Source organism: Alnus glutinosa, chromosome 5, assembly GCF_958979055.1.
Source record: "Alnus glutinosa chromosome 5, dhAlnGlut1.1, whole genome shotgun sequence".
Classification (NCBI taxonomy): Eukaryota; Viridiplantae; Streptophyta; class Magnoliopsida; order Fagales; family Betulaceae; genus Alnus; species Alnus glutinosa.
Window position 1 is genome coordinate 6,048,308 of NC_084890.1, and position 14,457 is coordinate 6,062,764.

The 14,457-nt window shown below is 36.4% G+C and overlaps 2 protein-coding genes and 1 long non-coding RNA gene across 3 annotated transcripts; 2 read left to right on the top strand and 1 right to left on the bottom strand.

Annotated features, from left to right (window-relative positions):
* The first annotated feature begins 1,365 nt into the window (after positions 1 to 1,365).
* On the top strand, positions 1,366 to 2,337 carry LOC133869683 (uncharacterized). The gene is made up of 2 exons (XM_062306748.1): positions 1,366 to 1,829; positions 1,940 to 2,337. Exons 1-2 carry the CDS (start codon positions 1,581 to 1,583, stop codon positions 2,105 to 2,107), a joined length of 417 nt encoding a protein of 138 aa, XP_062162732.1. The 5' UTR covers positions 1,366 to 1,580; the 3' UTR covers positions 2,108 to 2,337.
* A 555-nt stretch (positions 2,338 to 2,892) lies between these two features.
* Positions 2,893 to 4,861, bottom strand: LOC133867694 (uncharacterized). The gene is made up of 2 exons (XR_009900144.1): positions 4,641 to 4,861; positions 2,893 to 3,581 (listed from the first exon to the last, which is right to left on the bottom strand). It is a non-coding gene; the product is annotated as an uncharacterized LOC133867694 (long non-coding RNA).
* A 1,349-nt stretch (positions 4,862 to 6,210) lies between these two features.
* LOC133868607 (vesicle-associated protein 4-2) lies at positions 6,211 to 10,445 on the top strand. Its single transcript, XM_062305540.1, has 7 exons — positions 6,211 to 6,687; positions 8,445 to 8,515; positions 8,728 to 8,809; positions 8,959 to 9,071; positions 9,609 to 9,686; positions 9,809 to 9,928; positions 10,014 to 10,445. Exons 1-7 carry the CDS (start codon positions 6,432 to 6,434, stop codon positions 10,071 to 10,073), a joined length of 780 nt encoding a protein of 259 aa, XP_062161524.1. The 5' UTR covers positions 6,211 to 6,431; the 3' UTR covers positions 10,074 to 10,445.
* The last annotated feature ends 4,012 nt before the right edge of the window (positions 10,446 to 14,457 follow it).

A 14,457-nucleotide genomic window follows, 5' to 3' on the forward strand; every position in this document is an offset into this window, starting at 1 on the left:
TTGATAATGTTTTTAACTTTTTCTACCTTTTTTTTTTTATTTTTATTTTTATTTTTTTTTTATTTTTTAAGAATTAAAGGAGGGCTGTGTTAGACACCTGTTATAGGGTATATAATTAGATCAATATCCTCTCTCTCTCTCTCTTTCTCTCTCTCTCTCTCTCTCTCTCTCTCTCTCTCTCTCTCTCTCTCTCTCTCTCTATATATATATATATATATATATTGTTTGTAAAGAATAAATGTCCTTTAACCATCTTATTGATTAAAAGTGAAAAAAAAAAAACAAAAATCTTAGAAACTAATGCTGAATTCAAAAAACTATTAGAACAATTTTGCCAGATGAGAGTGTCTTTTTGCTGGATGGAAGAATGTAATGAAACAATTGAAAAAAAAAAAAGGAGGAATGAGTCAGATCATAGACCTAAATATCAAATTATTGTCCTAGAAAAATTTTAAATCCGTAAAGCAGCTGTTGTGGAAACTATATAAGTTAAGCTGAAATTTTTAGTTACCCAAATATAACAATTACAATAGGATAAGAGTGAATGATATGTTAAAGCCAAATTGAGGAGTCAGAATCTACCACCTTTTAACATATCTTAGTAAGGACAAAGATTTTTTTTCATATTTAGGTAAGAAGAATTTTCCTTAAATGCAGTCTATTAAATTGATATTGGTCTAAATGCAAGTGATTCCTATAAACTGGTTTATAGGAAATTTCTTACAACTCACATATAAGATTGACATGTGTCATTTGGCACGTGAGAAACACATGTTATTTAAATAGCATGTGCTTCTTACATGCTTTTTTAATAAAATTAATAAAAAAAAATATGTGCTTCTCACATGTTTAAATGACACGTTTTTTTTTTATATTTGAGTTGTAAGAAATTTCTGCCATTTTTAAAAATGTATGTGAGAATAACTTGCATTTTAAACATACGTAAATTTAATAGACAGAATTTGAAAAAACAATCTTCATTCAATTTGGATGAAAACTTTATCAATTTACTAATGCACTCATGTTATCCATTATAAAATACATTGTGCAAGTGTTCATATAAGCGTTTACACTAAAACTTTCTAATGGCTGGTCAAAGTTGTAGATTAATGTGAGACACTTTAACATAGACTTTTTGCAGGGACAATGATCTACTATGAAATGACTCATTTTCATTTTACGTTCTTATCCGAAAGTCGAGGCTGACTCGTAGAGGATAGAACTTCAGCTTTTTATTTTTTTGTTTTTTCTGATCCCCTAACCGAAAGCCTACTAAACCGTCGGTGGGCCTTCAGTTTTAGGTGGGCCGGTCAGGCCATTGGCTTTTTTGAACAGTCCTAGAGCTTAGGCCTCATCTACCCCTGTTCATGCTACATGCCCCCACACGGCCCAATTATATACAGTTGGATGATCCATGTACATAATCAGATAATCTTCTCATCCCCATCTCCACCACATATTAGCCTGCAATCAAACAGAACCGATTAGCCTCTCTCTTACGCATTCTTCTTCTTCCTTTTACATAACCCTCGATCTGCCCCAAAAAACAAGACAAATTCGTTTCCTCATAAGTGAAAAGCATGATTCTCTTGAGACCTTGTAAGAGCTTCCATCAGTCACCATTTCTACCCAACTCTTTAAAGCTCCAATTACGAACAAAACAACCAACCAAGTTAGCAGTTGACAGAAGAAAACTTGCCGTTAGAGGATGCAGCGGACAGGAAGGAGAAAAGAAGACCGAAAGGAGAACTTTCTTATCCCTTGAGGAAGCCGGGTTAGTAGAAATATCCGGCTTAGACACTCACGAGCGCTTTCTATGCCGTTTAACGGTAACTATATCTCTCACTCGATCTGTACACTGTGCATAGAGTTTAGATGATTTTATATATGAATATATAAAACTTTTTTAGATTTAAATTTTTTGTTAATGTCTATGCAGATATCGTCACTGAACCTACTAAGAGTGATTTCGGAGCAAGAAGGGTGTTCAATTGAGGATCTGAATGCTGGGAGAATATGTGATTGGTTTTTGAAGGATAAGCTGAAAAGAGAGCAAAATATAGGGTCCGCAGTGCTTCAATGGGATGATTCCGAGTTACCATTTTGAGCTTTTTATTTGTTTTCTATGAGTTAATAAAAATGATTTTGCCCATTAATTAATTCAGTACTTGGAGGATGCACGTACGGTAAGTATTTGTTCTAGTTTTATTAACACTAATCAACATACTTCTTGCCCAATTATCCTTATTAAGGAGGGCTTATGTAGTTATTGGTGATTTTGTTGTGCGATCGATGTATCACCTTGGAAAAATTGGAAAACAATGCATGTTCATAATATTCATGGAGTAACGTTAGAAATTACCTTTTTATTGCATATCTATTTTACTATGCTACATGGCAGCACTGTCCAAAATAAAAAATAAAAAAATTATACTAACTGTTTAGCGACTTGTCTCTGTTATCGGGTATTTCTATGGCCGCAATTGTTAGTCTTTCTCGTGCGGTACCACCTTGATCCAACCATTGACTTCGGCCGCCTTTAATTCATTTTCTTTATGAACTCAAGTTTTCAAAAGCTTCCGTCTTAAGTTTGAGGGAATGTTAAAATATACATTTCATATTAAGTTGGTTTATTTTCTTATAATAATATTTCTCGTTTAAAGATTTGATTACCATTTTATATTCTCATTTATGGATTTCTGGCTTAAGTGCTTTAAACTACAGCAAAAAGAATTGAAGGGTCTAGATTTAACCAAGCTATTTTTAACACAAACATTGTCGTTTCTTTTAACGTTGTAGTCGATGTTTGCCCACCGTCCCTTTCTGGAACGGCTTATTTCTGTTCTTTTTTTTTTTCTTGTTCTTTTGTTTTGAACGGAAAAACGAAGCTCCTTGTATTAATTCTAGTTCAGGCTCGAAGGCCTGTTACAGTGAGTAGAAATACAAACATCCTACACACTAAGTCAGAAAATTTGACTTGGGTGCTGCTTACAACTACACAAATATTACAAGAATTGGCATTTGAGTCACTCTCTCACAATAACGCTCTACTACTAAAAAAAGAGGACTGATCCGAGTTAACAAACCCAACAAACAGACCCATAATATCTGCAAAAATCATATGCAGACTTTGAATAAACCTAAGAAATACAAGAAAGAATAAATACGGCAGAAAACCAATTCAGATCCGGCCAAAACAGGGAGTTTTTGAACCACCGGCGACAGCACCAGCTTCGGAGATCTCCCTGCCGCAAACGACCACCATGGACCACCGAACACCAGCCACCAAGACCTATAAGATGGTGCGTGTCCCTCATGCGCCGACCAGGGAGACAAAACTCCTTGACACGTACTGGTCAAGCGCCGTGAACTTGAACTCCGACGAGGCCGTGGAGAGTAGCGGTCAGACCGGAAAATGACGGCAAAGACGAAGACGGGGCGCGTGTCGAGAGAAGATCGGCGAAAAATCCCAGATCTGGCTTCAATGGCGCATTAGAACGAAGAGAAGAACGGCCAGAGATCGCCGGAGACACAACCGGAAAAAAAAAAAAAACTCCCCGAAGACTTCTCATGTTGCCTTCCTGCCAGAAGAAAAACAAGGAAAGAAAAACAAACATAAACAACCTCCATTGGATCAAGGCCGAGAGGACCAAAAAACTCCAATGGATGATACCATGGAGAAACAAAAGAACCAATCTAGCCCAAAAAGACTAGCTTGGCAACCAAAAAAACCAGGAGGTCACGCCTCCCTCCCCACAAACAGCAGACTCTTTCAGAAACTTCTCTCTCTAAACCCTTTTGATTATAAGCATATCTTTTGGCTTATTTCTGTTCTGGACCAATAAGGCGCTTCAAAAATCTGGTCTTCTTCGGCGCTCCATATGGACCTTTGATTCTCTCCGGTTTGTTACAATTCCTTGGTGTTTTACTGGACAAAGAAGAGTCTGAAGAGGAAGACTCAGACGCAGAAGTAGGTGTAGACGAGCACCTGTGCATACCTTCCATCTTAGAAAGCACAGAAAGAAAGAGCAATTGAATGTGGGATTTCGATTTCGAGTGAGCTTCTGAGAAGCAAGGGGCATGGACAGAAAGAGGAAAGGAAGTGCACACATCGCTCTTTCCTCTTTACATCGAAGAACCTCCAAAACTACGAGGGAATAGAGGGATTTTGTTGAGAGAAGATTCTTCGTTTGGCTTTTGGGTCTGTTTTTGTTCTTTTGATTGGGGTTTTTGAAAGTTTTGTTCTGTTTCGGGTGGAGCTCAAACAAACAGAGGAAGAGATCAAAAACTCTTCACCAACACCCACTCGGTTAGAGCCAAGACAACCCAAAAATTTTCCCATCAACACCTCTGAAACTCTAGCCACAAGCACTAAAATATCAAACCAAACATAGCACCCAATCGGTTGCTTAGCGAAATTCAAAGCTCACACAAAACAGAGTAATTCTATACGTGCAATAAGAGTCTATGTTCATTAAAAAATAAGGTAACTTATAAAATCACTATTGAGCATGTAATTGATCAAATAATGATTTTGATCAAATAGTAATTTTAAAAGTCACTTCATTTTTTAATGGACACTTGATAGACACTTGATGGACACTTAATGTACTATTAGAATTACTTCACAAAACACTCACATTCAGTTGGCCTAGTTGGGCATCAGAACAATTCTTTGAAGGCGAACAGTTCTCTTCATTCCCGTGTTGTGAAGCAAAAGAGACGTTCCCCTTCTTCAAACGGCGTCAAGTTAGAAAACCATAAGAAAATGCTGGTAAGTTTGCATAATCGACAGACTTGTGTAAAAACAAATCTGAACCTTTTATTTTTTCTACAGCGCTATAGCCAGGTCCCTCATTTATTCTATTTCCTTGTACGCTTTATTTCATCCCTTAATTAGTTTAGGTCTATTTTAAGTTTAATTTCTATATAAATTGAGAGCATTATAATACGGTTTAACACAATACAATTCAGTTTAGATGTAATTTATACGTTTCTTTCTGCTTTCGCTCTCTCTTCTCTTTCATATTATTTTATTTTATATTTTATATATATGGTTTCATAGCTTTCCTACATGGTTCTCTTGGCATTGGAATGGCTGTTTCAATTACAAATTATGCTGCATAAAGGCACGCCTCTATTGAGCATGTGTTAGGCCCCACTGTTTTCATTGAGGGTGGATGCAGCCTGGCGATACCATGAATTACAATTAATATATGGTCTATTAGAAAAATTACACCTAATCGGCACGAATGGGATCATATTGGGCACGACGCACCTCCCATAAAAACTGAGTACACCCCCGAATAAGAGGTACGCTCACATGTGCTCTATATTCTCATTTTCGGGGCGTCGGAGTGCCCCGATCTCAAAAGCGGCTTCTAACGACCTCTTCTTTTTCTGACGGGCAGGAAGAATTCCGTCACCGGCCAACTAAAATACTGAATCAACACAATCCAGTATGCCGCTGAATACTCTCACCCTTCGCAGTATTTATGAGACATCCAATCAATTATTGTTCAATGGCCGGTGAAGCTGAAGCATTTGTTTGCTGATTTAATTATGGAAGTCCGTCAATAATCACCGGCTACCAAACCCACTATCAAGTTTGAAAATATGTGGGCATAAAACATCAATATTAAAGTTTTGTAACATCACTGGATGCCATGGGCCATGGCCCATGGCTGTAGGGCCATCCACTTAAAACAGACAAAATATTTGTACCTCATTCGCATACCTTTACCTCAAATTGAGCCCTGATTGATTGGCTGATAAGAGAGAGGGACGTGGTGATTAGAGGATCTATCAGAGGGCTCCAAAGGTCAAAATTGTGGCATCATTGAAGACGAAAGAGTGATGCTTCTTTTAATGCCTTCTTTTACTATTACTCACGCGTTTTCGTAGAAAAACATACCACCCAATGTCAACGGCTAGTCCTTAATTGACCCATTAACCGGACATCGTTTTTTCCTTCCTACAAGTGTCATGTCCCCTGTAAATCACCAAAAGCAGATCAGAATCATTTTAGAATTTTTAAAATAATTTTCTCAACGTTTTTGTTAATTTTGTCAACTTACGATTTATCAATTTTTATATTTTAAAATAGTAATTAAAAAAAGAAATATTGATATAATATAATCACAATCATTTAAACAAAACGTAGAATAATATATTGTCAAAAGACTAATATAAAGGTCCAGTCCAAGCAACAGAACTGGGAAATCGCGGACGTGAACCCCCAGTGAAATACAGTTAAATCATCCCCTGAAATCCTACTCGTCCACCTCCCCCACCACTTCCAAAAGCCCACCAATACCAGCACCAACGCCGAAACTTAAGCCCGTGATTGACAAGGCAGAGACCGAGTCAGCCATTCCTTCTTTCCCCTCCAAAACGACCCCGTTCGGCTCCCGATGCTCTGAGTTTCGAACATGGCCATAGCTGACCAGAAGTCTTCGTCCGACGGAAAAGCCTGGAACTTCTTCAAGCTACCGTTCCTTCACTCGGGGACTAGTCACCCCAACACCTCGTCGTCTTCGTCGACCCAAAACGCTCATTACCAGAATACTGGCAACAACTATCCTCTGGTCGATGGAGGCTCAAACTCGGTCTCTTCGGTCGCCAGGTCGCTCCTCCCGGCTCGGCGTCGGCTCAAGCTTGATCCGTCCAATAAGCTCTACTTTCCCTGTACGTATGTGTGTCCGATCTAATCTAATTGACTTGATCTCGCTTTAATTTCGGGGGGTTAATTTTTTATCCTTGATGAACTTGTAGTTGCGTAATTCCAAAAACCACAAAACGAAAGCTGATTCATGTAGACTATCAAGCTGTTCCGAAATTCGCTTTGCTATGAGAATTGGTGCTAAATTTGCTTGTACCATAATAATAGAAAGATAAAGCTTGACCTGTTTGGTTGTATTTTTTTGGTAAGAAAGTTATATCATGTCTGCCTTTTAAGGAGACTTCTTGTCTTCTGGTTTTAGTTTATTACGTAGCGTGTTTATCTACAACAACTTCCCCATGGGACCAATTTGTCGTTGAATTTTGTTGGTTGCCTAAATGAAAGAATTGTTGGGAGTATTCACACAGAGTCCCAGTTGCTAATTCAGAAGAAGAGCTCTATCAGAATCTTGGTCGTGTTGTAGAAATGGGTTTGGTTTTTGGGAAGTAAAAGTGAAAGGAAAGGAAGATACGTAGTAAGAAGTAGGTAATGAGTAAAGAGATCTTAGATTTGGATCAACTGTTGACATAATAAAGAGGTTTCGGCAGTCCTTAACATTTTTCGGTATGAACCCAACTTTTTAGTTATTTTTTTAGGGTAAATATACGATGGAGTTCTTAACAAATTCTACTTATTCTGTTTAATTTAAAAGGCTCAGATTTTGTCATCTCAGTATAACCACCACTAGAGAATTCTTAATTTTTTTTTTCTTAATTCATTGTATTTAACTAAATTTTGTGGTCAGATGGCAAATCTGAGTCATTTAATTTAAAAGAATCGTTTGGATTGTAAGAACTTCATGGTATAGTTACCTTGGAAAATGTAGAGGATTCTAATGTGGATGCAAAAAGTGCAGTCTGAGATCATATGTATTTTTCTTTTGTTAAGTTATTCAGTCTTATTAGAAAGTGCAAAGGGGCACAATACAAGTATATAGAGAGTATACCGGAGAAACACCCATCCACTTAGGGGGAGGAGAAAGAACAGAAATGAAGGAAAAAAAAAAATTCTAGAAAATTAGAAAAGTGATAACTACTTGTAGTAGTCATCCACCCATAAAGGGTTTTGAATATAAAATCTTTTAACTTTGCCACTTTTCTCACGGAATCTTCAATGTATCGGGAGTTGCGTTCTCTCCAGATGCACCACATCACACAAAGGGGTCCATCCACCAGGCTTCAAAATGGTGGTGACTACCAAACCGGCCTCCCCAATTGCCAATAACTCCATCACCCGTTGGAGCATTACCTACTTTGTCTCGAAAAGATTGAAAATCGAAGCCCACAAGTCTCTAACGACTTCACAATGGAGCAACATATGATCAATTTAATCCCCGTTCTTCTTACACATGTAACACCAATCCATTATTATAACTTGCCTTTTTCTTAGATTATCTTGGGTCAAGATTCTCCCTAACACTCCAAACAAAGAAAGCTACCCTTGAAGGCGCCTTGCTTCTCCAAGTGCTCTTCCAGGGGAAAGAATAGACTTCGGGGGATTGGAACCTTAAATGTGTGTATAATTAACCACTTAACCCATGGGTTACAAAGTTTAAGACTCTGTGTCATCTCTCTCTCTCTCCCTCCCTCTTTGTGGAGAAGCTTGTTTTGTTCTTTATTTTGTATTGTTGTTCTTCTCATATTACTTCATGCTTGCTGGATTCATGTATTCTCACCCTGATGATTTAATTATTTATCTTTCTTATTTTTCTTTTCTTTTGAAGATGAACCTGGCAAACAGGTCAGAAGTGCTGTTAGGATTAAAAACACGAGCAAGTCCCCTGTAGCTTTTAAGGTAAATACAATTTTGTTTTTCTTGTGTTTTCATTGTTCCTGTTTGCATCTGTCATTATAGGCTCTTATGTTTTGCCAGGAAATTGGGAGACATATTTTATACATTTACGCTTTTATATAAGACTATTTGTCATAGTAGCATGTTATAGTTGATCATGTTATTATAAGACTTGAGCAAATCTTCTGATAAATGCCTTGTTTTTCTTGCTTTAGTTCCAAACAACTGCACCAAAAAGCTGTTTCATGCGTCCTCCTGGGGCTATTCTTGCTCCTGGTGAAAGTATCATAGCAACTGGTAATAATTGTTCTATACTTTTGTGCATTTCTTTCATTTTCAATGATGTTTTTGCATTTGGGATAACAAATATCAATCTGGTAATCTTTCAGTTTGATTAATACATTTACAAGTTTATTTTTTATTTTTTATTTGGATGGATACGCTAGTGTTCAAGTTTGTGGAGCAGCCAGAGAACAATGAAAAACCGGAAAAGAGCAAGCTTAAGTTTAAAATAATGAGCCTGAAAGTTAAAGGAGTAACAGATTATGTGCCTGAGCTGGTAAGTTTCATGCTTTCCTAATTACTATAATGTTATCATGTAAAATTTGATGAATATGCACTGATATATCTGATGTTTGTCATGGGCTTAAATGAATATAATCTTGGTGACATACCGTGATTGGATTAGATTATCTTAAATTGCTGCACATCCATAATTTCTGCCCATTGATGGCATAAGTATCTCTTATACGATCAATTGGTACTGCAGGAGGATGTTATCTATTTGAGCTTTATTGTTTAGATTAATTTCTGTTTTTAATGGATGTTTGTGAAATTAAAAGAAGGAACTATACCAGTCGCTATGGTTTTTTAAATACGATTTATTAATTTAGTCAAGATCAACCTGCTGTTACCAAATTCTGAGTTGCTTACTACCTCTATTGGATGCCTACTTTTCCTGCATGTTGTAATGAACCTTTATTCCTTGCTCGTCGTATCCTTCTCTCTTTAAATACTGTACGTGTATGAAATGTCATTCAAACTATTATAGGAGAAGTAATCTTTGATGTTATATTTTTCTTCCCCACCCCCCCAGTTTGATGAGCAGAAGGACCAAGTGGCAGTAGAGCAGATACTGCGAGTTGTTTTTCTAGATCCAGAGCGATCTACCCCCGTAAGTGCAATTGTTGTTTACGATTGCTTCTGTATTTGTGCAATGTATTAGCCGTTAACATGCATAACATACATATGTAGAGGATGCCTGTTTATGAGATTTAATTTTTTGTTCATTTCAAGGCCCTGGAAAAGTTGAAGCGCCAGTTAGCTGAGGCTGAAGCTGCACTTGAGGCGCGTAAGAAGCCTCCGGAAGATGCAGGTCCAAGGATTGTTGGGGAAGGGCTCGTCATAGATGAATGGGTGAGTTTATCTTCTTTTAATTTCTTACGAAAATTTTCTTGTTAACTTTACCTCATATTGGACACTTCATCTATTGTTCTCTCAGAAAGAGCGGAGGGAAAGATACCTTGCTCGACAGCAGGTTGAAGGGGTAGACTCGGTATAGAACAGCTTGTGGTTCTTCCAAGTAAAATTGAAACAGAAAATTTGTATAATCTTCTGTTGAAGCATAATTTTCAATGCCGCTAAAGTTTCTATGTAATGAGAAGGATGTTGTATCAGAATAGTAATGATTAGTGAACTCCTTCCATCTTTTGGTGAAAAAGTATTTGAGGTGAATCTTCTATACCATTGAGGGACTTATTGGTCAGCTAGATATATGCCACCTGCGTGTAGATAGTAGATTTTTGTTCTTCCCTTTTCTCCCTTTGGAAACAAAATGGTCTTAAGTGGTGTAATGCAGTAAATTGTTCAGTGTACTTGGGAAGGTTCTTTGGATTAATATGCTTTATGAATGGTTATCATTGTTTTGGTAAAACTTTTTCTTTCTCCCTTTTGTTTTTTCTTTTTAAAACAAACCTCAAAACACAAAATGTTCACAAACACTTAAAAATCACATTTATGTTATATTAGAACATTTGTAAATCAAAAAATAAATGACATCCTGAAAGGCATTAACAAATAGAGCCAATCATGTGTTGGGTGTACAAACTGATTGTGAATGATCAGAAATTTGAGTAAGCCACAAAAGGTACACCTTTCATATGGAGGAGCAAAAGGAGGTGGGAAAAATCTTAAGATATTCTCAACAAGCTCATGTTCTTGATTATGGTAGAAATGGTTGGGTAAATAGTCTGCGCAAGAGTGAAGAACAAGGCGTAGGGAAACCTATTGGCGCCCAACTCGCAGTGGTGTATCGACAGCCCTCTTTTTGTTGTGGTCCTTGTGGGTGCCACAAGCTTTTCATTTCTGCATTTCTATTAGACTACGAAATGTTATTTAGTAGATTTATGTACCTATGTCATATAATTGAATGATGTAATAGTAAAATTTAGCTATCAAGTCGGTATATGTTTAAAAAAAGTGTTGATTTAATGCCTAATTTTTAGCCACGTCATCCAGTTGTATGGTAATTAGACAAGAGTCTACTAAATATTATTGTTCTTTCTATTAAAGGTTTACATCCACATATCGCGAAACAATAAACAAATGTGTTCATGTTTATGTTAATGCCAAAAAGCACGACAAATTACTGGTCGACATAACAACCCTGTTAAGATAGAGGTTATAAGGGATGTTTCGGAAACTCCATATTTGCGGTTTTGTTTTTTGTTCTCAAGAGAAATAAATTAACAAACAATTCAAAACACAAAACACTCTTAAAAATATAAAAACAATAATCACCTTTATGTTACATCAGAACAAATTTTCAAGCAACTTTTATTTTTTCTAACCGAATCCATTATACGGCAAATTAGAGAGTTAGGGGCGGAACAACCCCCAAGGGTGGGGAGCAGTAACCCCCTCCAAAATTTTAAAAATCCTCCCGGGAATTATATGATTTTTTGGGTATAAATCATCTAAAATTAGTTTTTTTACCCCCTAAAAAGCTCTCTTTAAGTTTTGTCCCCTCCGACCTAATATTCTAGTCCCGACCTCTTTTGGTGAAAGCATTTTTATACGCTAGAACTACAACGATTTTTGTGCATGTCCTTGTAGGTATAAGTGGATAAGCTTGTGAGGGATGGGCAAGAAAGTTTTTATGGACACCATCCCATCCAATATGAATCCACAGAAAACTCCGCCAATGGTAAAACTAGAAACCATGGCTCCCACCACCAATGGTTTCCGTATCGGTTTTATCAGGTTCACAGAACCGCCCATCTCGCTAATTGCTTCTCTATATAACTGCAACTCGCTCCTCTTCTCAGACAGTACTTGAAGCAATTAAGAAGCAAGACAATATGAGTTACCTGAGCAGAGCTTGCATGGCAACCAGCGTAGCTGTGATTGAAGGAAGCACAAGTCATAGCTCCCGGTGGAAGTTCTCCGGCCTTCAAAAACCTCTTAATGCTGGCAACCGGAGACGCTTTTCCTCCGTTAACTCGTCGCAGGCCGGTGACGAAGACGATAGAATAAAACAGGCAGAGGAGTCCCTTCAGAAAGTGATGTACTTGAACTGTTGGGCACACAGCTAGCTTGGTGCCTACAGCGTGGGGACAGACTCAAAAAGAGTCAGAATTCCACTGAAGAGTACCGGATCATTTCCCTGTCGCATATGCAATACAAACAAGTTTTTCTGATTCTTCAATGGAATCTTCAACCATCACGTGTAGCGCGAAATGGCCAGTCAATCATCTAAATGTCAACGAAAACTTGAGGATAATTTATGTATTTATTTATTTTTGCGTGTTATACGTGCGGTAAAAGGCAGATAGACTTTTTGTGATTTTCTTATTTGTTAAATTATTATTTATCATAAAAGTTTAAGTTGATAAAAAAAATATAAATTTATTTATATAATTAATATTTAAAAAGACAGTATGATGGTTACAATCTATCCAACTTATCCCGGGACTCTTTTAATTTATGAGTAATGATTCACTACCACCTAAATATACAATTTTTCACCACCTTGTCTATGTGGCAAGGTGGTCCCCTACTAACTTTAAAGTTTTTTTATTTTTAAAAAATAAAATAAAGTGGGGGACCACCTTGTCACATAGACAAGGTGGTGAAAAGTTGTATATTTAGGTGGTAAAGAATCATTTCTCTTAATTTATTGTGACCAAGACTTTATCAACCTTGACATTAATTAACAATTTGCTCCAGCTATGTTGTTTTGTTACGATGATGGGCCACTCTAAGGGGATAGTCGGCCCAAAGATAGGGACTGCGGAACATAAGGCTGGGTTGGGGAATCGAGCCCACTCCGTAGCAATAGACCATAAACCGGCCCAAAGATGAGAACAGGCTCCTAACCCAGCAAAAGCAAAACTAACTAAATAAACGAATAAAATGAAATAATAATAGTAATAATTTGTATGCTAAATAGCTTAATTGATAATATTTTGTCCTCTAAAATCGCTGAAAAATTTACTATAATTCAGACTATTAAATTGGCATGTATTTGCGTGTATTTTGAACACATCAATTTAATTCCTTGTTGGAGGATAATTACTTCAACCCGATATAGAAAAACAACTTTATACTTGCAAAAATGACTTGTGATAAATTTCATTTGCATAAAAAGTGGGAATTTAATTAAGGGATGGAAGAGGACTACGGACTACCTCTATGTGTAGTCCAATAAAAAGTGAAAAATCTGAAGAAGTGTAACCTTGGCCTGCAATAAAACAACTTTTTGTGGAGTCCCAAACAGTCTTAATCTTTCTAATCATTCAGCATAAAAATAAAAAAAGAAATTTTATTCATTTCTATACATATGAACAAATTTCTTGTTCGTTATTTTGTGTAATCCGCCACATCTTTGTTGAAGGGCATCAACTTATACATAGAACTAAGAATCACATCCGGCTGCAAAGAAAAGCCGACCTCTTGTGTGTACGTACGTGCCTAGTTTCACTGATTTGTCAACTATAAATAGGAGGCTTCTGTAGAGACCAAAACCCATGTATTAGAAAAAGGGAAGAAAAAACATGGCTAAATCCACCAATGCAAAAGCCGTGATTCTTAACTTGGCTCTCTTGCTCTCTCTTCTCCTCATCTTCTCCGTGGCTGAAAGTCGAATTTTTGGTGGTAAGTTTTGTATTAGAAGTGAAAAAATAAATTACAAGTTATATTTATATATTTGAAGGTAACTATATATCTATATATATATATAATAAATTCATGAGTAAATACTCATTTTGCTATTACTTCTTGAATTTTTTTAAAATAATTTTAACCGTTTAGTTTTGTCGCGGATTTAAAATGAGTCATTCCATGTGTTTTCTGTCCAACAAAGTGACACTCGTTAAGCCACGTCAGCATTTGTTGCCACATCATATAATAATAATAATATATTTTTATTAAATACTAAAAATTAAAATACTAATATACTAAAAATAAATCCAAAAATAAAAAATAAAAATGGGAAGGTTGGCTCAACTACACGACCCCTGCATACCTAAAGGAAAAAAGGGATTGGTTGGAGTGGCTACCTCTGGCCATTAAGCCACCTCCATCCCATGGGTGGTTGGCCCCCCCCTCCTCTTTTCCCATTTTTTTTTTAGTTTTTTTCTTTAAAAAATTAAGTTTTTAGTATTTAATAATTAATTAATTAATATGCAAATATGATGTAGCAAAAAATGATGATGTGGCTTAATGTGTGTTACTTTATTGGACAAAAAGTATACAGAATGACCCATTTTAAATCCACGACAAAGTTAAGTAGCTAAAATCAAATTTTAAAAATTCAGGGAGAGAACACAAAAAAAATCGTTTATTCAATGATTTGTAAATATTTACCTTATATTTAAAACCAGAATTAAATTTTGTTGAATTGTTTACATAGTTGATTACTAATATTCTTTAGTATTTTTGTTTTT

Bases quoted from the DNA above. Each gene is read 5' to 3' on its own strand.
- LOC133869683 (XM_062306748.1), top strand. From the start codon at position 1,581: ATGATTCTCTTGAGACCTTGTAAGAGCTTCCATCAGTCACCATTTCTA. The intron at 1,830-1,939 runs GTAACTATATCT...ATGTCTATGCAG, and splicing joins GCTTTCTATGCCGTTTAACG to ATATCGTCACTGAACCTACT.
- LOC133868607 (XM_062305540.1), top strand. From the start codon at position 6,432: ATGGCCATAGCTGACCAGAAGTCTTCGTCCGACGGAAAAGCCTGGAAC. The intron at 6,688-8,444 runs GTACGTATGTGT...TTTCTTTTGAAG, and splicing joins CAATAAGCTCTACTTTCCCT to ATGAACCTGGCAAACAGGTC. The intron at 8,516-8,727 runs GTAAATACAATT...TTCTTGCTTTAG, and splicing joins AGTCCCCTGTAGCTTTTAAG to TTCCAAACAACTGCACCAAA.